A 22705-nucleotide genomic window follows, 5' to 3' on the forward strand; every position below is an offset into this window, starting at 1 on the left:
CCGATTCTGACGTTGAATTGGGGATTTGAGAGAGTTGCAATTTTACACGATTTGGCAACCCTGTAATTTCTTCGGATGGAGGGCGAAGTCTCAACTTATTTTAAACAGACTTAAGATTCGCCAAATAATACAAGATCACAACAACAAAGTATCACAACATTATCTATATATACATACTATATACATCGACGTGCAATTCAAAAAGGAACATTCCTGTCAAATTCCTTAAAAATGCATTGCCGCGTTTCGCCGTAATAAAAACATACGTGAAAACATACATAAGACATGCATAAATACATACATAAGGATAAATGCAAAACCGTCGACTTGAATGTTAGACCTCACTTCACTCGGTCAATAATACAGTTTACATCTTAGTCACCATGTGGGCAGCACCCTTGTCTTCTCTCTTTTAAAATCAAATATCGTGAAATTCATAATCCACGCCGTTTGCTGGAAGTTGGAGGACTTTATACTGAAGTTACAATCTTTTGTCATAACAAGGCAACTTTCGAGCATCATGGCGGAGCGTTGCTGACAAAACAATTGAGTGATAGATGAGAATGAATCATTGAAATATTGTTGGGCAGAAGAAGAAGATGGCAAGAAGATGAGAGACCATGACTGGCTGCTGGATTTGGAAAAGAGGAGGAGTCAGTTCGTCTAAAACATCAACACCATTAATCACAATTCGTCGGTGAAGTGAGTGAGAGTGAGTGAGAGAGAGAGAGAGAGAGAGAGTGAGTGACGGAGAGGGAGAGAAAGAGACGGAGAGAGAGAGAGAGAGAGAAAGAGAGAGAGAGAGAGAGAGAGAGAGAGAGGAAGAGTGAGACGGAGAGTGGGAGAGATTGATTGATTGATTGATTGAGTACTTTATTTATGTAGATTACAATATATACTGGCTTATACACTTATATACAATAGCTTACAATACAGCAAAATTATAGATGAATTCACAAAATATAAATTGAGAAAATAATTATTGAGCTGTATATAATATGAAAAAGCAATTTGTCAGATAATAATTATATTGTTATGCATCTACATAAATTGGCAGAGATTTGGACATATCAATGTCCATTCTTTGGAAAGAATATTAAATATCCTCCACACTAACTCTCTACCATAACGTTAATTTAATTCATTAAACTAAGGATTTATTTATAAATGGAAATATTGTTATGCATCTACATAAATTGGCGGAGCTTTGGACATATCAATGTCCATTCTTTGGAAAGAATATTAAATATCCTCCACACTAACTCTCTACCATAACGTTAATTTAATTCATTAAACTAAGGATTTATTTATAAATGGAAATATTGTTATGCATCTACATAAATTGGCGGAGCTTTGGACATATCAATGTACATTCTTTGGAAAGAATATTAAATATCCTCCACACTAACTCTCTACCATAACGTTAATTTAATTCATTAAACTAAGGATTATTTATAAATGGAAATATGTTATGCATCTACATAAATTGGCGGAGCTTTGGACATATCAATGTCCATTCTTTGGAAAGAATATTAATTATCCTCCACACTAACTCTCTACCATAACGTTAATTTAATTCATTAAACTAAGGATTTATTTATAAATGGAAATATTGTTATGCATCTACATAAATTGGCGGAGCTTTGGACATATCAATGTCCATTCTTTGGAAAGAATATCAAATATCCTCCCCACTAACTCTCTACCATAACGTTAATTTAATTCATTAAACTAAGGATTTATTTATAAATGGAAATATTGTTATGCATCTACATAAATTGGCGGAGCTTTGGACATATCAATGTCCATTCTTTGGAAAGAATATTAAATATCCTCCCCACTAACTCTCTACCATAACGTTAATTTAATTCATTAAACTAAGGATTCATTTATAAATGGAAATATTGTAAAAGTTTTCATTAATATAAATATTTTAGAGAAAAAAAACAGAAAATTGATAGGAAGAGAGACGGAGAGAGAGAGATAGAGAGAGAAAGAGTGAGAGAAAGAGAGCGTGACGGAGAGCAAGAGAGAGACGGAGAGTGAAAGAGAGAGGGAAAGAGAGATAGATAGTTAGATATATTTATTGATAAATGTTATTAGGCTGTTGCCTATGGTAACATTTACAAAGGTTGACAATAGAATTAAATCAACCTTAGGAGATAAATAATGATTATTTTACAGTTCTGCACTAGTATTGATCAATATTACAAATATCAAAGAAAATAATATAGTATAAATATTAAGCTATCAACATTATACTAGATCACATTAGCAATACTGGAGGAAAGAGAATATGTTATTTGCATCCATGTGGAATGAAACTTATCATGAAAGTATACCATGAAATGTTAAACTTCATAATACAATACAATAGAGAGTAAATGGAATAGGTAAGAAATAACCTATGAAGGTGGTCCTATTACAAAACAGCGAGAGAGAGACGGAGAGGGAGAGAGAGATGGAGAGTGAGAGAGAGAGAGAGTAAGAGAGAGAGAGAGACTGAGAGAGAGATGGAGAAGATTGATTGATTGATTGAGTACTTTATTTATGTAGATTACAATATATACTGGCTTATACACTTATATACAATAGCTTACAATACAGCAAAATTATAGATGAATTTACATAATATAGATTGAGGAAATAATTATTGAACTGTATATGATATGAAAAAGTAATTTGTAATATAATAACTATAGATAATTATATTGTTATGCATCTACATAAATTGGCGGAGCTTTGGACATATCAATGTCTATTCTTTGGAAAGAATATTCGAAGTATTCTTCCCACTAACTCTCTACCAAACCAATGGAGAGAGAGAGAGAGTGAGAGACAGAGAGAGAAAGAGAGCGGGACGGAGAGGAAGAGTGAGAGATTGATTGATTGATTGATTTATTTGTTACATGCTAGGTCTTGGAAAACCTATTGCATTCATGCATTACAATAATTTACAATGCGAAATTGAAAAATAATAATAAATTAAAAATATCATTCCAAATATATACAGATTTATGAAACTTATTTGTTAAAAGTGTCGGATCCTTATAGTGTAAGGACCTTAAGTTCAAAATTTCAGGTCATTCCGTTAATTGGGAAATGAGATATCGTGTACACAGACGCACATACACTCATACACACACACACACACACATACAGACCAATACCCAAAAACCATTTTTTTGGACTCAGGGGACCTTGAAACGTATAGAAATTTAGGAATTGGGGTACCTTAATTTTTTTCGGAAAGCAATACTTTCCTTGCCCTATAGCACATGGTCACCTTAATTTTCTCTCCCTATCATTTTACTTTCCTTGCCCTATAGGTAAGGAAAGTAAAATGATAGGGAGAGAAAATTAAGGTAACCTTGTGCTATTCCTCTCCCAATTCCAGATGAGGTTACACATAGTCCGAAATAGGTTAAGTGAGGTAGACAAGTATATTGAGAAGAGATCAAGAAGCAGTGAAGCACATACGAAGAAGTCCAGAAGAAATCGAAAGAATGAAAAGGATCAGAAACAGATAAAAGAATTGTATAGGAGAGAGAGAGGGATGACATTGTGCATCTCTCACATTGTGTGTGTGGTATTGTGCATTGAATGTGTGGGCACCCTGTATGAAATTGAATGAGCATCAGCCTTCCGCCATTTCTAGCCTCAGCAGCCACTCATCAAAGCTCACTATCATATAATCGCTTCAAACTGGCAGCATTGTTTGAATTAGAAGCGTGAATGTTTTCAGTAAAAATTACTGACAAATAAAAGTGAAACTTACAATACATCATCATTATCCACTTACTTTGTCAGTATTACTTGAATGGAAAGCCTCTATGTTATTTATAAGGATTACTGACAGATTAAGGTGAAATTCACAATAGACCTTCATCTTTATCGACTGACTTCTATTATGTTGAACTGACACAATGATAAATTGCAACTGAGAGAAGGACAGAAGCGTTGTCAGAGTGAGGAGGCGTGATTGTGCAAGGTCGTGAATTGGAGAATAATGTTGGAAGTGATCTGGTGTTGATACAGAGGGAGAATAACATGTTTTTGGTGAGTTTTTGATACTCCTACGTGGGGAAAATTCTTTAATGTTATTCTATACTCCAGTTATTATTGGATTGTCATTTTCTATGAATTAATAAGTGTTGCTTTCCAGGCCACGATCAGGGATCGCCTCGCAAGAGGTTTTTGGGGAGCATTACAGTACTTCAATAACGTGGAAATAATTACGTGCGTAAAATATGACTCTTGAAGCATGTGTGGTAATTTTACAATAATTATAGTTTCCAATCAGAGTATACAGAGTGGGTGAAAGTCCAAGAACAGCTAAATATCTCATACACAAAGGTAATTTGATGGTGGGTGTGATTGGGGATCCTAGTTAATTTGAAAATACTACTTCACTATGACTTTGGAAATGTGGTCCGCCATGTTGAATGCAACTTTATTTTTTTAAATAGGAAGGTGGTCATGTGATACATGATATCGAAATTCCGAGAAATAATGAATGGCGGAAACCGCACATCGAAATCTCAAACCGTTTAGAAGATATTCACATTATTAATCATTACCATCCAAATCAGAAATGAAATACATAAGTGGTATTGATTAATAATGTGAATATCTTCGAAACGGTTTGAGATATCGATGTGCGGTTTTTACCACTCATTTTTCCTTGAAATTTCGTATTGAAATCATGTATCACATGACCACCTTCCTATTTAAAAAAGCAAAGCTGCATTCAATATGGCAGATCCAAGATGGCGGACCACATTTTCAAAGGCATAGAAAAGTAGTATTTTCAATTTGAGTAGGATCCCCAATCACACCCACCGTCAAATTACCCTTGTGTATGAGATATTAAGCCGTTCTCGGACTTTTCACCCACCCTGTATGTTGATAAGTGTTCACTATTGCTGTTTCTCATTACTAATAGTATAACTGTTTCTTAGTCACACTCAAAATACCGTTTACTCATAAGTCATAAGATCACTTGAGAAAAAACGAAACTCGATTTCCATGAAAAGTCACAATATAATGGAACAAATTATAATTTATTATTCAACGAAAATCCTAAATAAATGCTGCAAATCTCCCCGAAGACCTCTGCTACTGCAGACATTGACAACAGGGTTAACAGCTAGATGGAAATTCGATGATAACTACTATCCAAAAATTAGTTGCCAGCCCGGGAATCGAACCCGGCACCTCCCAATTGCTATTCAGGAATGCTTGCCCTTACACCAAACTGACAATCTCTGGACAGCAGCACTCATTTTATACGAATTCCTGACTAGCAATTGGGAGGTAGCGGGTTCGATTCCCGGGCTGGCAACTAATTTTTGGATAGTAGTTCTCATCGAATCTCCATCTAGTTGTTAACCCTGTTGTCAATGTCTGCAGTAGCAGAGGTCTTCGGGGTGATTTGCAGCATTTATTTAGGATTTTCGTTAAATAATAAATTATAATATTAATTAGTATTTGAATAAATGCATTCTCTATTTAATTCCATCTGTAACTGGTTGGCCGCTGTGGCTTCGTATAAAATGAGCGCTGCTATCCAGAGATTGTCAGTTTGGTGTAAGGGCAAGCATTCCTGACTAGCAATTGGGAGGTACCGGGTTCGATTCCCGGGCTTGCAACTAATTTTTGGATAGTAGTTCTCATCGAATTTCCATCTAGCTGTTAACCCTGTTGTCAATGTCTGCAGTAGCAGAGGTCTTCGGGGTGATTTGCAGCATTTATTTAGGATTTTCGTTAAATAATAAATTATAATATTATTAGTATTTGAATAAATGCATTCTCTATTTAATTCCATCTGTAACTGGTTGGCCGCTGTGGCTTCGTATAAAATGAGCGCTGCTATCCAGAGATTGTCAGTTTGGTGTAAGGGCAAGCATTCCTGACTAGCAATTGGGAGGTACCGGGTTCGATTCCCGGGCTTGCAACTAATTTTTGGATAGTAGTTCTCATCGAATTTCCATCTAGCTGTTAACCCTGTTGTCAATGTCTGCAGTAGCAGAGGTCTTCGGGGTGATTTGCAGCATTTATTTGGGATTTTCGTTAAATAATAAATTATAATATTAATTAGCATTTGAATAAATGCATTCTCTATTCAATTCCATCTGTAAATGGAAGAAATTATTCCCATGAATACTTTTGATGATCCAGACATCTCTGAAACATTCATTCGTCAAGGAAATCAGGTTTCAAGATCTCTTTTCTAACATTTTGGTTGTGATCACATTAAAATATAATGAATAAATAAATTTTTATTTCCCAAAAAAACTCAAACCACAACATCAATTACACAAAATATTAGATAAATTACAATTACATACAAAAGTTAGTTACAACTTATAATAAATTTCTTATAATGTTTCCTCTACTTGTAATGTTAAGAGTGTTTTCTGTGTGGAGATTTACCTACTCCACTATAGCGAACCCTGTTCTAGAGTAGGTTTTATTGTTTGTTTTTTTTTTGTGCGGATTATTAGATGCGTTTTATTGGTAATGCATGACCTATCGTGCAAATGAGAAACAAAATCTGGAAAGAGAATTAATAGGAACGCAACCAGCAAGTCCACGCGTTCAGTGTGAGCAGCTACAGACAAGTCATAACCAGGGAGTATTAAATGTAAATCCATTTGTATATTGTATGTACATTTAAATACGGAAATGTATTTTTATTCAAGATTGAAAACGCTCTGTTCTACATTCTGCACTGTCTGGTCACAACGTGCTTCGATTGCTCTTTCCACATTTATTTCTTCGGCTCATGCATGATCTGACGTGCACTTGCAGAATTGCACATTGCGCATCCAATGTGATCTTACCAATCATATGACGTATGAATAGGAAGAAAATCACGCTTATCTAATTGGATCTTTTTCCAATTACTTTGTTGAATTAATATTGTGAACATAGATAGTACAAACAACCCTATTATAATGGTAAAAATCTGGTGTGGCACATTCACACAACTTTCCTTGCCGTTATGAAAATTGATCTCCAGACGCTAGTGTTCATTTGCCTCTCCGATGCTCTGACACAATCAGCAAGTGCAAACGTTCAGTGTAAGTGTTCATTTTTCTCTTTCCAGATTTTGTTTCTCATTTGCACACTAGGTCATGCATTATCAAGCATCTGCATTTTCACATTGTGAAGAAAATACAGGATACAGGAAAGGCGGGCAGGACTTTTCATATCATGAGAACAAAAATTTAAATTTTATATTCGGAAACAACAATCCGGGATCACTCAAACCTTTTCTGGAGCAAACTATTGTCTCAAAATCGAAAGTTAGTGAAACCTCTCTCTGCAATACAATCATCTGCTCCTGAAATCCATAAATCACTTCAGCTAGAACAATACAAGAGTTGACAACTTCAGGTGTGAATGAGATGGGGTTATAATCCTGCAATATCATAATATGAAACAATTGCCGATTAGGATATACACATGAGTGGATGCTTTCAATAAAGTGACGCCTACAAGAGAAGTGGGGTATGAACAAACTGGCAAGCTGGATTAATATTAGTCCGGCAGTAGTTATTACAAACGGATTTAGTCGGTTCTCATAACTTTCTCTCTCTTACACATTCTCTTTAGCACATTCTCCATCTTTCTCTCACTCTTCCTCTTTAGCACATTCTCCATATTTCTATCACTCTTTCTCTTTATCACATTCTATATATCACTCTCACTCTTTGGTGCTCGTTCTCAAAGCCAATTAAACGAGCTACTTACGACCCCTATCTAACCTGAGAGACTTTGATATAGCACAACGAGTGATGAGCAGTATAGAGTTCTCCAGTTGTTAGCAAAACTTCATCGTTTAATCACATCTCGCGGGGCGGCCACTCTATCTACCTATCTCGCTCCTCTATGCTCCGCGTCTTCTCGGAATATTATCATCATCGTCTGTGTCTCATTTCGAAAATAATAATTCTGTCAAAGTGGCGTCGTTGGGTTTGAGTAGAGTAGGATTAGGGAAAACATGCAGCTTCTGACAGAGAGTTCAAATAATGAGTGATTTAGTATATTGGATTGTTCAGTGACCCAAAAACATGAATGAAATCCTAGAGTCTTGTCAATGAATTTTCATTTATTAATCCTTAAAGGGTAGGTCTACGAGTCAACAGGCTTGCTTCGGTCGCCATATTCATCAATATGGGTAACTTCGACGTTGGATTTCCCAGTATATTTAGCATCAAAGCATTTTATAATTCAATCTATTTTTCGGAGGAGGCCCCCGGATCCCCTTCTTCTGTGGGGTATTCCATACCCCCAAAATAAATTGAACCCAATTGAACCCCCCCTCCAATGTGTTCAATAAGTTGGCGCCAGTGCTAGTTGATATCATGAAGACTTTCTTGTAATAATGATAAGATTTTTTTGTTTATTACAGTCTGACTTAAGGGTTTTAGTGGCTTATTCATCAGTTAGTCATATAGGTTTAGTAATTAGCGGAATTTTCACTTGTAGTTATTACGGATATATGGGTTCTTCGTGTTTAATAATTAGACATGGATTAATTTCATCTGGTTTGTTCTATTTTTGTTGCCTCCAAAATGGCATCTATGACAATTGACCTACTGTAGTGAATCCTCAATCTCTAGACGAAGACGTAGTTTAATCTCTGACGAATGTAATTGAACATTCGTGTGCTACAACGAAGCTAGCTCACTTGTGATTGGTGGATTGGTGGGAGAGCTCGAATGACAAAATGACGTCTGAGGCTAGTCACCGACCAATGGGATTGAAGGATCGTCGACAACGGAGCCAGCTTGCTTCTGATTTGAGGAGAGTTGAATTAGGCCTTTAACAGTTTGATATTCACCAGCAAATTTTAGCTGTCACTTTTAAAATAATTCAGGAGTTTCAAGAGGGAGATTCTATTAATTTATTATTATTGGTTAATTGGTAGGCTACTTATTCGATCATTTGAAATCTTTTGGATTTGTGAAAAGAATAGATCCAAACAAAATATTAATAATTATATTTATAGTCTGATTATATTCCTTTTTAGTTTTATGAAATAGCACAACTTGCATCCACGCTCAGATTCTTTCTTTGCGGATGCTAATCTTTCCATAAAATGTAATTTATATTTATGTTTGTTTGTTTGTGAATTAGTCCTACACTCCCACATATTGCTGTTATGTTCATGTAGAGCTATTATTTATGGGCTACTTTATTGATTGATTCATACAATAAGTAAATCATAAAAATGATAGGGAGGGGAAAAATATAACCTTGTGCTATTCCTCTCCCAAATTTAGATAAGGCTACACATAGTCCGAAATAGGTTACCTGAGTCATGTAGTTATTCACTTCACAGAATTGTCAGTCCTTGATTATTTTCATGAACTAGATTCTGAAATTTTGATGCTTTAAAACTAAAGATAGAAAACATATTCCACCTTATTATCACTTAAATGGGAAATATTCACATATTAGAGAAATAATTTTGAAGGACCAAAATCAAAAATTCATTCATGATTTTACTACATATTACTCAATAATATCGGGGCACCGAGCTTCACTCGTTATTTTTATTTATTGATAAACAGAACACAATTCTCTAAAATGATCGTGTTTATATTTCACAGCTGGCTATACGTCATCTTATAAATTTCGGGGATGCGATATTTTGATTTTTCACATACTCACTTTTTTACTATCCACAGCTGTTTCAGCCTAGGATGAATTATCCTTTTAATTTCGTTCAGCGAGTTTTCCCAAAGGATGAGACCTAGAGCAATCGAATCTTTATATCATAAACCTACTATGTTCCAAAATTTCGTGAAAATCGTTAGAGCCGTTTTCGAGGTCCGTTAAACATGAATAACCAGATATAAAAATAGCCAGGTATAAAAATAACCAGATATATAAATACAGAAATTTCTTGCTTAATATAATAGGTTGAATGTTTTGCTAATAAACATCTGCATGAGGCTGTTGTGTTTCTCAGCAGATCTGGCAATGATTCAGTCTTTTTCTAACTTCTTTCTCCCGCTCACTTCATTTGCATACTGATTGAAATTCTCTACAGTCCGTTGGCATTCGAAAACTGCTATAATTCTTTTTGTCTTTTAATTGGAGTGGGAAACAAGTATTCAATAAGACAAAGTGCATTATTATTTCAGAATAGTGTCATTCTTGAAAAAATTCAAATGTTAGCTCTTATCTATATATTTATATAAAAAGCGAAATGGCACTCACTCACTCGCAGAACTAAAAATCTACCGGACCAAAAACGTTCAAATTTGGTAAATATGTTAAGTTGGCCCTTTAGAGGCGCACTAAGAGCGGATTTGGAAAAATTTCCAAAGATACGCCCAAAATCTGCGTTTTTTAGCGTTTTCTCAGCTTTATCGAGAACAAATAAACAGAAAATGTTCAAATTTAGTACAGAAGCTCAGCTAGGGTGTAATAATGTTGTGTTAGAAGGAATTTGCAATAACGTCAAAGATACGCTCAAAATTAGCGTTTTTCCAGCGTTTTTTTGCTTTTCCTCAGATTTATCGAGAACAAATGAACGGAAATAATTGTTCAAATTTAGTACAGAAGCTAAGCTAGGGTGTAATAATGTTCTGTTAGAGGGTATTTGAAATAACGCCACAGATACGCCCAAAATTAGCGTTTTCTCAGTTCTTTCATCAATTAAGGGACAGAAAATGTTCAAATTTGGTACAGAGGTTTAGCTTGAGTCTAAAGATGAGGTGAGTTTAATATTTCATCAAAGATACGCCCAAAATCAGCGTTTTCCCAACGTTTTTCTCAGCTTCTCTGCGTTTTATCAGTACTTTGACTTTCTGATGGAATGAAGCATGCTCAAATGAAAAATGCAGGAGAGAGAAGCGAGCCCGCTGATCTCATTTTTGGATGATCCAGTCGTGGGTCCAGGGGGTGGAGCCCCCTGGCTAGACGGATATGTAAGCGAAGCGAGCCTGACGGCTAGTAGCTAAATATAATTACTCTTAGCACAATCAATTATTTGAATTCTTAAAATTTTTGTATATTATAGTACAATAGTATAATAAGCTCACTATGGTTTGGGAAGAAGAAGACTTGTTCAACCATCTACCATATACCACACGTACTATTTTTATTACATGTGAAGTTTTTATAAATGTGAAGTTCCCAAATGGGTATAACAATGCAATGTACCTAGAATACATGTATTCTAGCTACCTTGTAATGATATAAGAACTAAGCAATGCATCAGAGATCAAACAATGACATCAAGTGAATTATAATTTAGTATTTATCAGTAAATTACACAAAATTATTTAAATTCTGAATTTAATATTAGTCCTCGGGGTACATGAAATTATTTATTCTTCTATTGATGTAGATGAGTTATTGTGATTTCTTTTTGCAACGTGTAATTGTATTATTTTATTATCTTTATTTCTATAATTTGCAATATTGTTGTGATGTACTCTACTATTCATAATTTCTGATTATCTGTAATGTATTACAATTGGAAGAATAAATTAATTTATTATTAATATTTTTCATAGCATTTCCCAGGTGCAAGCATGTTTCTAATACAAAAGCTTGAATTACAAATCTGAGTTCAATTCTTTGATAAGAGAAGTTTTTCAAATCAGAATTATCAACGCATTTCTAACTTAGAAACGGCAAATTGCTTTCAGTTTCTACAGCACACCACCTTCTTTGAAATGTGATGAAGGACTCAATGAATGAGGGAAGATATTAATAAATTAATTACTCAAGATATTCAAAAGTCGTGATCATCAAGATAACGTGCTCCTCAAGGTTCTTAAGAAATACTTGACTCATCCTACACTATTAAACGAGCAACTTCTGTTAATATGTTTAGATGTTCAAATGTCTAGATGTTTAGATGCTTGGATGTTTAGATGTTTAGATGTTTGTATTTCACCAGATCTCGAAAACGGCTCTAACGATTCTCACAAAATTCAGCACATAGTAGGTTTATAATATAAAGATTCGATTGCACTAGGTTTCATCCCTGGGAAAACTCGCTGAAGGACATTGAAAGGATAATTATTATTCATCCTTGGAAAAACAGCTGATAATAATTATTTCGTCGTCTGTTGGTGATGGAAGTGAGTGAGCGAGTTCATGTGTGTGGGAATGTGTCAAAATTATGACTCAGCTGTTGAACTTTTGTAATCATTCAATCAGGTACTTAGTGCCGGTTGCAAAAAAGCCTGGTTATTTTCAATATTCCAGTAGATCCATCTTTTTGAAATGGTCTTCTCTGATTTGGTTCACGTGAAGTTAATCAGGATTAAAATTTAACCGGCTTTTGTGCAACTGGGCCTTTGTGAGGGAAATTTTTGTATTCCTCAATCAATTTTTGGGAATTGATCTTGATTTACTGTGATTAGATAGAACATTTCTGTATACTATTATATTAAGCAAGCAATTTCTGTATTTATATATCTGATTATTTTTATAAAATCTGGTTATTTATGTTTAACGGATCTCGAAAACGGCTCTAACGATTTTCACGGAATTTGGAACATAGTAGGTTTATGATATAAAGATTTGATTGCACTAGGTCTCATCCTTGAGAAAAATTGCTGAACGACATTAAAAGGATAATTCATCCTTGGCTGAAACAGCTGTGGATAGTAAAAAAGTGAGTATGTGAGAAATCAAAATATCGCATCCCCGAAATTCATAAGATGACGTATATCCAGTTGTGAAATATAAACACGATCATTTTAGAGAATTGTGTTCTGTTTATCAATAAATAAAAATAACGAGCTGAGCTCGGTGCCCCGATATTGAATGTTATGAATGTTATTATAATTTCTTCTTTCGTAATAAATTGTTTATGCTTTTGTACTTCAGAGCAAAGCTCGGTCCCCGATATTTCAAGTAGTTTGGGGGAGTTGATGGTGGTACCAGCAGTTTTGATAGGTGTACATAAACTAACTTAACATAGGCTAGCAGGTAACCCGTGCTGTGCAAGGGTCTGATTAAAAACTTGACAAACAGAAAACTTGATCTTCTGAAATCCTAGAGAATTCAGAATAGGTAAATAAGGAACTTATATGCAGAATTTAAAGATGAGTAGTTCAGTCATGATGAAGCGTCATACGTGAATTTTCCATCTTGTACGTGTGTAAGCCAATTCTTCCCTTTATAGATTACAGGTTAATCTGCTTCTCAGCAACCAGACTGTAGTGAAATTAAACTGAAACTGTCATCATTGTTTGAATAGGAAGAAATCATGTTATTTATAGCTAGTGACCCCCTGGGTTGGAGAACTCGCTCAAGAACTATTGTATTGTTAGCCTTGAAACCCACAACTTTCAATAATACATAGTTGATGAGAATTGTGAAAACAGCTAAATATATCTTTTACAAGAATAATTCACAGTAGGTGTTCCATTGAGGATCCTATTTTAAATGAAAAATTACTCTGTCGCTTCAGCATCTTTGTCCCTCATATGAATGCAAATTCATTTTCACTTTCCTTGCCCTATTACCTTAGGTAAGGAAAGTATTGCTTTCCAAAAAAAATTAAGGTACCCTAATTGCAAGTTTTCGATATGTTTCAAAGTCCCCTGAGTCCAAAAAAGTGGTTTTTGGGTATTGGTCTGTATGTGTGTATGTGTGTGTGTGTGTGTGTGTGAGAAAGAGAGAGAGTGTATGTGCGTCTGTGTACACGATATCTCATCTCACAATTAACGGAATGACTTGAAATTTGGAACTTAAGGTCCTTACACTATAAGGATCCGACACGAATAATTTCGATCGAAAGCGATTCAAGATGGCGGCAAATGTTATAAAAAACTGGGTTTTTCGCGATTTTCTCGAAAACGGCTCCAACGATTTTGATTAAATTTATATCTAAAATAGTCATTGATAAGCTCTATCAACTGCCACAAGTTCCATATCTGTAAAAATTTCAGAAGCTCCGCCTCATCTATGCAAAGTTTGATTTTAGATTCCCAATTATCAGACTTCAGATACAATTTAAACAAGAAAATTCAAGTGAGAAAGATTGAGCATGAAAATCTCTACAATTAACGTTCAGTAACATTATCACCAAAAATTGAAAATAAGCTCGAAATTCAAGAAAATGTGATTATTTAATTGCAAACTGTTAGCAACTGTTGATTCTATTAAATCATTCACTATGAAGAGATAGCAGACTCCAGCGTTATTGTCCTGTCACCAACTGGCTCAGAACTTTGAATAGTATAGACTCTTATGCGCGTGAACACTAGCGTCAGGTCATACATTTTTATAACGGCAAGGAAAGTTGTGTGAGTGCGCCACACCAGATTTTTTTAAATGAGAAGGTGGTCATGTGATACATGATTTCGATACAGAGTTCCAAGAGAAAATGAATGGCTAAAACCGCACATTGATATCTTAGCCTGTATCAGTTTGTTGATATAAAAGTTGTAAATTTCTGTGATTAAGCTCGCCGCAAAGTAGACCCACGCTAATCCACGAAAAGCAACCCACGCTGTGGGATGTATTGTAAACCATTGCTATAGAATTATTCATAATCAATCAGCTGACAAGTGGATTATTCATTGCATGTATTACTATCATTAAACTGACGTCTGGAGAAGCCTAGCAATGATTTATAAAACATCCCACAGATGTGTCATGGTTTACTATCATTACACAGATGTCTGGAGAAGCCTGGCAATGGTTTACAAAACATCCCACGGCGTGGGTTGCTTTTCGTGGATTAGCGTGGGTCTACTTTGCGGCGGGCCTTAACCAGCTGAAATCATGTGTCAGTACATGAAGGTCTGTCTGTGTGATAGCTCCCAAAAAGCATCAGCTGATGTTATGAATGAAAAGCAGTCGTAATTGCACGCAATGAATTCTTCAGCTGACTGAATGATAAATCACAACAATTTTTTCTTATGCACCTTTAATGACGTTATCTGTTATATCCTGAAAAAATCTGGTGTGGCGCACTCACAACTTTCCTTGCACATTGAACTGTAAGCCCCATTCTTAAACGAGAATAATTTTGGGGAATAACATAATGTCGATTGGCAGCAACATATATGAAACTACGATCAGACTACTGTATATGTGTATTTATATAATTGTTTTCAGAGTACTTTTTCTTTTTGTAAATTGTGAAATTCGATGATATTTTTTCAAAGTCGTCAAAACAGCTGTTCTACAGATGGAAATTTCTCGACTATGTGTTTTTTTATGAACTGCTCTACCTACCTACCTCATGAACGAGAAGGAAGTTACAAAGTCCATTTCTCAAGGATGGGGTGGACCCCCAATTAGTTTCCCAGAAAGGAGACTCATGCCAGTTAATAGAGCTGATAGATAACTATACAGGGTATGAATTTGAAAAAAATCGGTCAAGAAATTGTTTTTAAGTAACTATCCGCCATTTTTCTCAAGAATATTACGAAGCTCCTGCACTTTTCCCAGAGATGATACTCATGTCAGTCAATAGGGCTTATGAATAATTTATCCATGTTATAAATTTGAAGAAAATCGTTAGAGCCGTTTTCGAGAAAATTGTGAAAAACGTGGTTTTTTAGTGATTATCCGCCATTTTTCTCAAGAATATTACGGAGCTCCTGCAGTTTTCCCAGAAATGAGATTCATGTCAGTTGATAGGGATTATAAATAGCTATCCATGGTATAAATTTGAAGAAAATCGTTAGAGCCGTTTTCGAGAAAAACGTGAAAAACATGGTTTTTTAGTAATCATCCGCCATTTTTTCCGCCATCTTCAATTGAATTTTATTGAATTTCTTATTGTCGAATCCTCATGGTATAAGGACCTTAAGTTTAAAATTTCAAGTCAATCGTTTGATTAGGAATGGAGTTATCGTGTTCACAGACATACACACATGCACACATACACACACACAGACCAACACCCAAAAATCATTTTTTTTTTGAACTCAGGGGCCCTTGCAACGTATAGAAAACTTGAAATTAGGGTACCTACATTTTTTTGGAAAGCAATACTTTCCTTACCTATGGTAGTAGGGCAAGGAAAGTAAAAATCATGTTTTTGGACTCAGGGGACCTTGCAACGTATAGAAAACTTGAAATTGGGGTACCTTAATTTTTTTTGGAAAGCAATACTTTCCTTACCTATGGTAGTAGGGCAAGGAGATTAAAACGACGAAGGAATAAGTAAATTTTGTTGTTCAACAAACTAGACATGTAAGAAAGTTGGAAGAATACGTGATCAAAATTTGAAGCTGACTGATCAATTCTTTCTAAAGTTATCGTAGAACTTACAGACGGACAACGACTTTGAACTTCAGTAAGACAAAAGTGAGAACTCGTTCACGCTCGTTCAATTAACGCTGACAGTTGAAGTGAATCACACCTTAAAACCCTCCAATCAGTCAGTATTGTTTAAATGGAAAGCAGACATGTTATTCATAGGAAAATCTGACAGTTTGCAGTGAATCTAACTGAAGATTGGGAAAGGACCCAGCCACTATTGTCACGACTGGATTTATAGATCACCTGCAACAATGCCAGCTCGATTCATGGATCAAAGCATCGTCGATTGTCTGAAACTCGGCAAGGCAAGGATTCTGTCCCCACTACTCCACCGATTCTGACCTCCCTCTGTCCTCACAACTTCTCCATCTCCATTTTCTTCTTCTCCAACGTTTCCTTTCTTTTCTTTCTTCCTCTTTCATCCCCACCACACACTCTTCAAGGCCTCCGGCAGTGCTCTTCCATTCATATCGTTTCAAGTCACCAAATTCTTCTTTTTTTCTATTTCTTCATCATCTTCTTCTGGTTCTTCTTCTTCATCCTGCTCCATTCCCACTCTTCGACCTCCTCCCATTCTTTCAAAAACGCCTATCAGGCTACATCTTTCAACATTCTTCATTCTCAATAGCTTTTTAGTCTTCCTCGATTACTATTCTTCCACCTCCTTCTTTTATAGAGAACCTGCAACTTGCGCCCAGCGGTCAGAATATGTTTGGGCACTCACAGATTGTACGTAACAAAGTGAACGTCCGTGACGTCATCACGAATGATACCATTCCGCTCTCACTATAGTGAGGTCCACGTTATAATGACAGTGTTTGATCAACTTTGGTTTTGCTATCCTTGTCTATTACTCGACAAAGCCGGTGGTACTATCCTTTTATAGGTCCACAACGATGCCAATTATGTTTTTTACAGTGTAGAAATATAATTAATTAATGCAGAGAATCTGCATCGCTATTCTTATATCTTTATCCACTGCCATTATAACGTGGACCTCACTAGCAGCCGACATCACGTTCCCTGACTGAAGGAGCGAAATTCAAATTCACTACAGTATCCTAAGGAAGCTTCAAGCAAAACACTATATGACTGTATTATGACAACATATTAGCCAAGTTAATGGAATACATATTTCTATCCTAAAATTACATTCTAATTGATATTGAAAGATTGGGCTAGAGCATGATTGTACGAACAATCATCCTTAAGATACAGTAATCTTGAATGAATAATCTCTGTCAAATTGATTCTAGCAGACACATCGTCTCAATCATTCATTCTAATGTTTTGACTTTTCATTTCTGAATTGTGTTTCAATGACAAAAACAATGTGGGTGATAGATGAAGATATATCTTTTGAATACTTAAAACCTTCAAAGCACTAATAACTTTGAACCTCTGTCACTCAGCGTACTAGCAAACATACACTGTTCATTATGTCACTCATGGTGACAGCCCGAAAGAGTCAATATGTGCTAATTATCGAAAAGTTGATGGGGTGGTGTGGTTTTGACAAACCGGGGGATTCCCGGTCGTCAACCTTTTCAACATACTGTCAGAGCTGGAAATTCGATGTATTCATGATTTCAAAATTCGTCACAAGTTGAGATAAATCAATGGAACACTTTTGTAGTCGAATAGGAAAGGAATGGTCGTTATAAAGCAGATATTATTATTATTTTATAAAGCAGATGGTTGTCGGAAAGTTTATATACCGTTATAACTTCCAGAGAGAGAGTGAGAGACAGACAAATAATGTGACTAGCAGTGATGACGTCACGACGTAAACAGTGAACGTGTGTAGCGGAGCCATATATCACTCCCATTTGACCGCTGAGCGCTAGTTGTGTATGTACCAATCCTCGACCTCCTACCATTCTTCCAAAAACGCTTATCAGGCTACATCTTTCAACATTATTTCTTCATTCTCGATAGCTTTTTAGTCTTCCTCGATTACTATTCTTCCACCTCCTTCTTTTATCTGCTCATTGTTTCTTCTCTTTGCCATCCTCTCCTCCTTTTCCCACCTCTGTTCTCCTCTTCTTCTACGAGTACTTTTCTCGACTTTAATCATGAACGCGAAATTTCACCGCTTGAATGGAATGGAGACCGGAACAAAAAGGCAAGACAACAAAGGCAATTCATGTGAAGAAAAAGGAGAAGAGAAGAGGTAGAAGAATAAGGAGGAAAGAGGAGGGAAGCAGGCAATAGAAGGAGGAAGTGATTTTCTGTGTATGCTTGCTTCCGTGGAAGGATGTGAGATCGTGAGTGTAAACAAAAGTCATTATAACGTTGTCAAACAGATGCCGAAGAAGAGGAAGATGGAAAGAAGGATGTGATGGAGAGAAAAAGAAGAAGAGAAAATTAGAGAAAAAAAGAAGTGGAGATTAGAGGAAAAGAAGAAGAGAAAATTGGAGAAAAAAGAAGAGGAGATTAGAGGGAAAAGAATAAGAAGAAGAAGAAGAAGAAGAAGAAGAAGAAGAAGAAGAAGAAGAAGGAGTAGGAGAGAATTCATTTTTAGCGAAGAGTGTATTATTTGCACTTCCTTCAAAAAGCGTTCAGCCTCTTCAAGTTCAAATAGATAAAGTGACTCGAGGCGATGGATGACCTTTCAATATTAATCAATATTTACAATACATTTCTATTTCACTGATGTGTACTCTATTTGAGCATCAGAGCTCAAATATAATGTAGGTATTCTATACTAATATTTCAGAAGATTTTCTAAAATAGGTATAGTGCTGTACTGGACCAATATACAGAGTGTTTTAAAAAAAAATGTTTACACACTTTAAACTATCGTAGATCTCTCGCTCTACAAGGCTAATGTTATATTTCTTCGCCAGGTGCCAGCATAATCGTCCTTCTATGTTATATTGTCAGTTCGACATTCTAGAGCATTGTTCCTGGGTAAAAAACATGTCCAAATATCATATTTAAATTGTCCGGAAGTCTCCAGTTACTCATACAGCGGCCATTTTCCTTTTTCCAATTATTTTTTTTTCTAAATAATGGTTGAACATAAGAAATTGGAACTTTGCACAATCATTTATAACAACTAGACAAAGCTACGAAAAAATTATGATAATTTTTCAAATTCATAAAATAAAATGTAGGCCATTTAAAATTTTGTTTCTCAAATAACGCAGAAACCTTTAGTTTAACAAAATTTTTACAAGAATATATTTTATTAGCACAATTAATTTCCTATCGATTTGTACCTGATTTTTTCAAGATTAGACCAATATAAACTGAGAAATGGCAGCTTTAGTGGCTGGTTACCCACCTTGAGAGGGTTATGTAACGTTATTTTATTGTTTGAAATGACCTAAAATCGCTTACCATCAACATGCAATGCAAAATAGAGATTGTTGCATCATTGAGGCGACTCTATCAGCATGCCTTGGTTTGCACTGCAACAAAATTTCAGTGGTCACCTATCACTAACGCTGCCATATCTTAGTTAATATTGGTCCAATTGGAAAAACGAATGAATGAATAAACAAAGCAAGTGAAGCTTGGCGCTAAAGATTCGTGCTATGGTGGGATTCAGTTCAATATTATGACAGTGAATATTGGGCTTAATTATTATAATAATATCAAATATTCAATTGTGTCATTTTATTATAAATATCTTATTAACTAGTTGAATCGGAAGCTAAAAGGATTTTTTTCCTCCACCACTTGTCTAAAGTGCTTACTTTACTCCCTGGAACATAATACTAAAGTGTCACTTTTTCGCTCTCAGGGAAAAAAAAACAGAAAAACTCCCTAGAGCGTAAAGTAACTCCATTTGAATAACATGAGAAGCATCTCTATTTCATAAACGAACATTTGAAATAGGTTAGAAGGTGTAAGCTCAGATGAGGGAGCATATAGAGTAGTCATTAAACTAACTAAATTGAATACCTCAACCAGGCATTTGATCAATATATGAAAGTTATGTTTGTATGCTAAAATTATTACAAACTTCTTATTACTATACTAAAAAAATGTATAATTTTATTTTCATTCAATGTTATTCAAAATACCATTCAACGAATATTCCTCATTAACTAATCAAATTTGAAACGGGATCTTCATCATAGCTGTAGTTGTGGCGACCATTGTTGTTACAACTTTTGCCGACAGATAGCGCATAGCGCTGTTGACAGAGAACTGTGATTACAAGCCAGCTGTTTCTGTTTACTTTTTAGATTATGTTGTAACATATTGTTTGGTCACGTACGTTTTTAAAAATCATTTCATTTGCAGTTTTTATAAAAATGTAGGTGGAGGAAAAATGTTGTGTATATCACGAGTGAAAAATGTTTCTTCTCCCTTAGGAAATTTGTTGCCCTCGGCTTCGCATTGGGCTTCAAACTTCCCCCTCAGGGAGAAAAAAACAGTACTTTTTACTCTAGATATAGCCTACAAATAACTATTTTCCGCTGTATTAAGGAGTATATAAGTTTGATTTATTTGGTGGAATTGATATTGTTTATTTTTGTTTGTGTATGATTGCAGGGGAATACTCGATGCTAGTAGTAAGCTTCCACCTGCAGCGACATATGGGCAACTTCATGATCCAGGTGTATGGACCGTGTGTCCTGCTAGTGGTGCTCTCATGGGTCTCCTTCTGGCTCAACCGGGAGGCGACTGCCGATCGCGTATCGCTAGGTCAGTGCACCTTCTCTATATTACATCCTATGCTATTAAACGAGCAATTTCTTTTTATATGTTTAGATGTTCAAATGTTTATATTTTTGACAATTTCTTAGTCTTTTTCATTCAACAATAATCTTATGAATTTCGGGGATGCGATATTTTGATTTTTCACAATTTCACTTTTTTACTATCCACAGCTGTTTCAGCCAAGGATGAATTATCCTTTTAATGTCGTTCAGCGAGTTTTCCCAAGGATGAGACCTAGTGCAATCGGATCTTTATATCATAAACCTACTATGTTCCAAATTTTGTGAAAATCGTTAGAGCCGTTTTGAGTTTCTTGAAACATAAATAACCAGATATATAGATACAGAGATTGCTCGCTTAATATAATAGGATAATTGATTATTTTAAACGAGAATGAACAGTTAATATTATATCAATAAACCTGTATCAGCTACCTTCCATAGAAGGCATTGTCATGATAGAGGATCGGCAACGTTGTTCTCCTATCTCTCTCCACTGCCATTATAACGTGAGCCTCACTATAGTATTCGATTGATATTGGTGTTGTTATCCTTGTCTATAATTCAACAAAGCGAATAACACTATCTCTTTCTCGCTTTGCTCTGTTACCAGATCGGCCTCACTATAGCAAGCAGGAAGCTGGAAGCTGAATTCTATTTCACAGTATTACAGTAATATATTATTAATCGTTACTTTTTATGTCCTTATTATAATAGTCATTTAAATCCTTATGTGTGGCATAGAGAAGCTGTGGAAGCTGGAAGCTGGATCCTATTTCACAGTATTACAGTAATATATTATTAATCGTTACTTTTTATGTCCTTATTATAATAGTCATTTAAATCCTTATGTGTGGCATAGGGAAGCTGTGGAAGCTGGAAGCTGGATTCTATTTCACAGTATTACAGTAATATATTATTAATCGTTACTTTTCATGTCCTTATTATAATAGTCATTTAAATCCTTATGTGTGGCATAGGGAAGCTGTGGAAGCTGGAAGCTGGAACCTATTTACAGTATTACAGTAATATATTATTAATCGTTACTTTTTATGTCCTTATTAATAGTCCTTTAAATCCTTATGTGTGGCATGTTTATGTTTATATCCTTGATATCCAAGTGACATTCACTCTAAACTATCAGTATTCCTCGGAAATACAATCAATTCATTTCAACCGAAGCTGACTGTATAAAGTGTAACTCAGTATATCTGAGATTCAATGTTCACCAGAGGATTTGAGAAACACGTGCTACCCAGACACTAATACGCCTTTTCACTGGCCATAAACAGGATCATTTTATTACACTGAACCCCGAATCCAACAATTTAAAGTCGGAATTATTTCCTAGATTGGAATCTTCAACTTGTATCACAAATGAAAGACGACATAGTGTTCTCCATGTCTTCGAGATTTGAGAAATGAAAACTTTTATTTCAAGATTTTTCACTAGCAGATATTATGAGGGTGAAAAGTGTAAAATTAAAAAGGTTCCATCAAAATTATGTCGGTTCTGGAATAATAAAGATGAATGAGATAAGTTAAGTACAGTACGTTAATAGGAGATGAATGGTATGATACGTTAATAGAAATCTCTAATAAGATTCCTTGATTCTAACCTAGGGCTGAGCAAAAAATATTATTAAGATTGTGAACTGTATAATCATCAAATTTTAATGGATGAAGAAGCTTCATGAAATATGGATTACTCCATCTGTATCTATCTCTATGATAAAACCTCCTCAAAAGTTAAGAATAATATTGTG

General features: G+C 35.2%; 1 protein-coding gene across 1 annotated transcript in view; it reads left to right on the plus strand.

Moving 5' to 3' along the window:
• Positions 1-22705, plus strand: part of LOC111062375 (gamma-aminobutyric acid receptor alpha-like) — a 211683-nt gene that overhangs the window by 172103 nt on the left and 16875 nt on the right. The window contains exon 6 of the mRNA XM_039422663.1: positions 20773-20925. Within this exon, the coding sequence (XP_039278597.1) occupies positions 20773-20925 (153 nt within the window). The remainder of the gene's footprint in view (positions 1-20772; positions 20926-22705) is intronic.

Source organism: Nilaparvata lugens, chromosome 3 (genome assembly GCF_014356525.2).
Source record: "Nilaparvata lugens isolate BPH chromosome 3, ASM1435652v1, whole genome shotgun sequence".
NCBI lineage: Eukaryota > Metazoa > Arthropoda > Insecta > Hemiptera > Delphacidae > Nilaparvata > Nilaparvata lugens.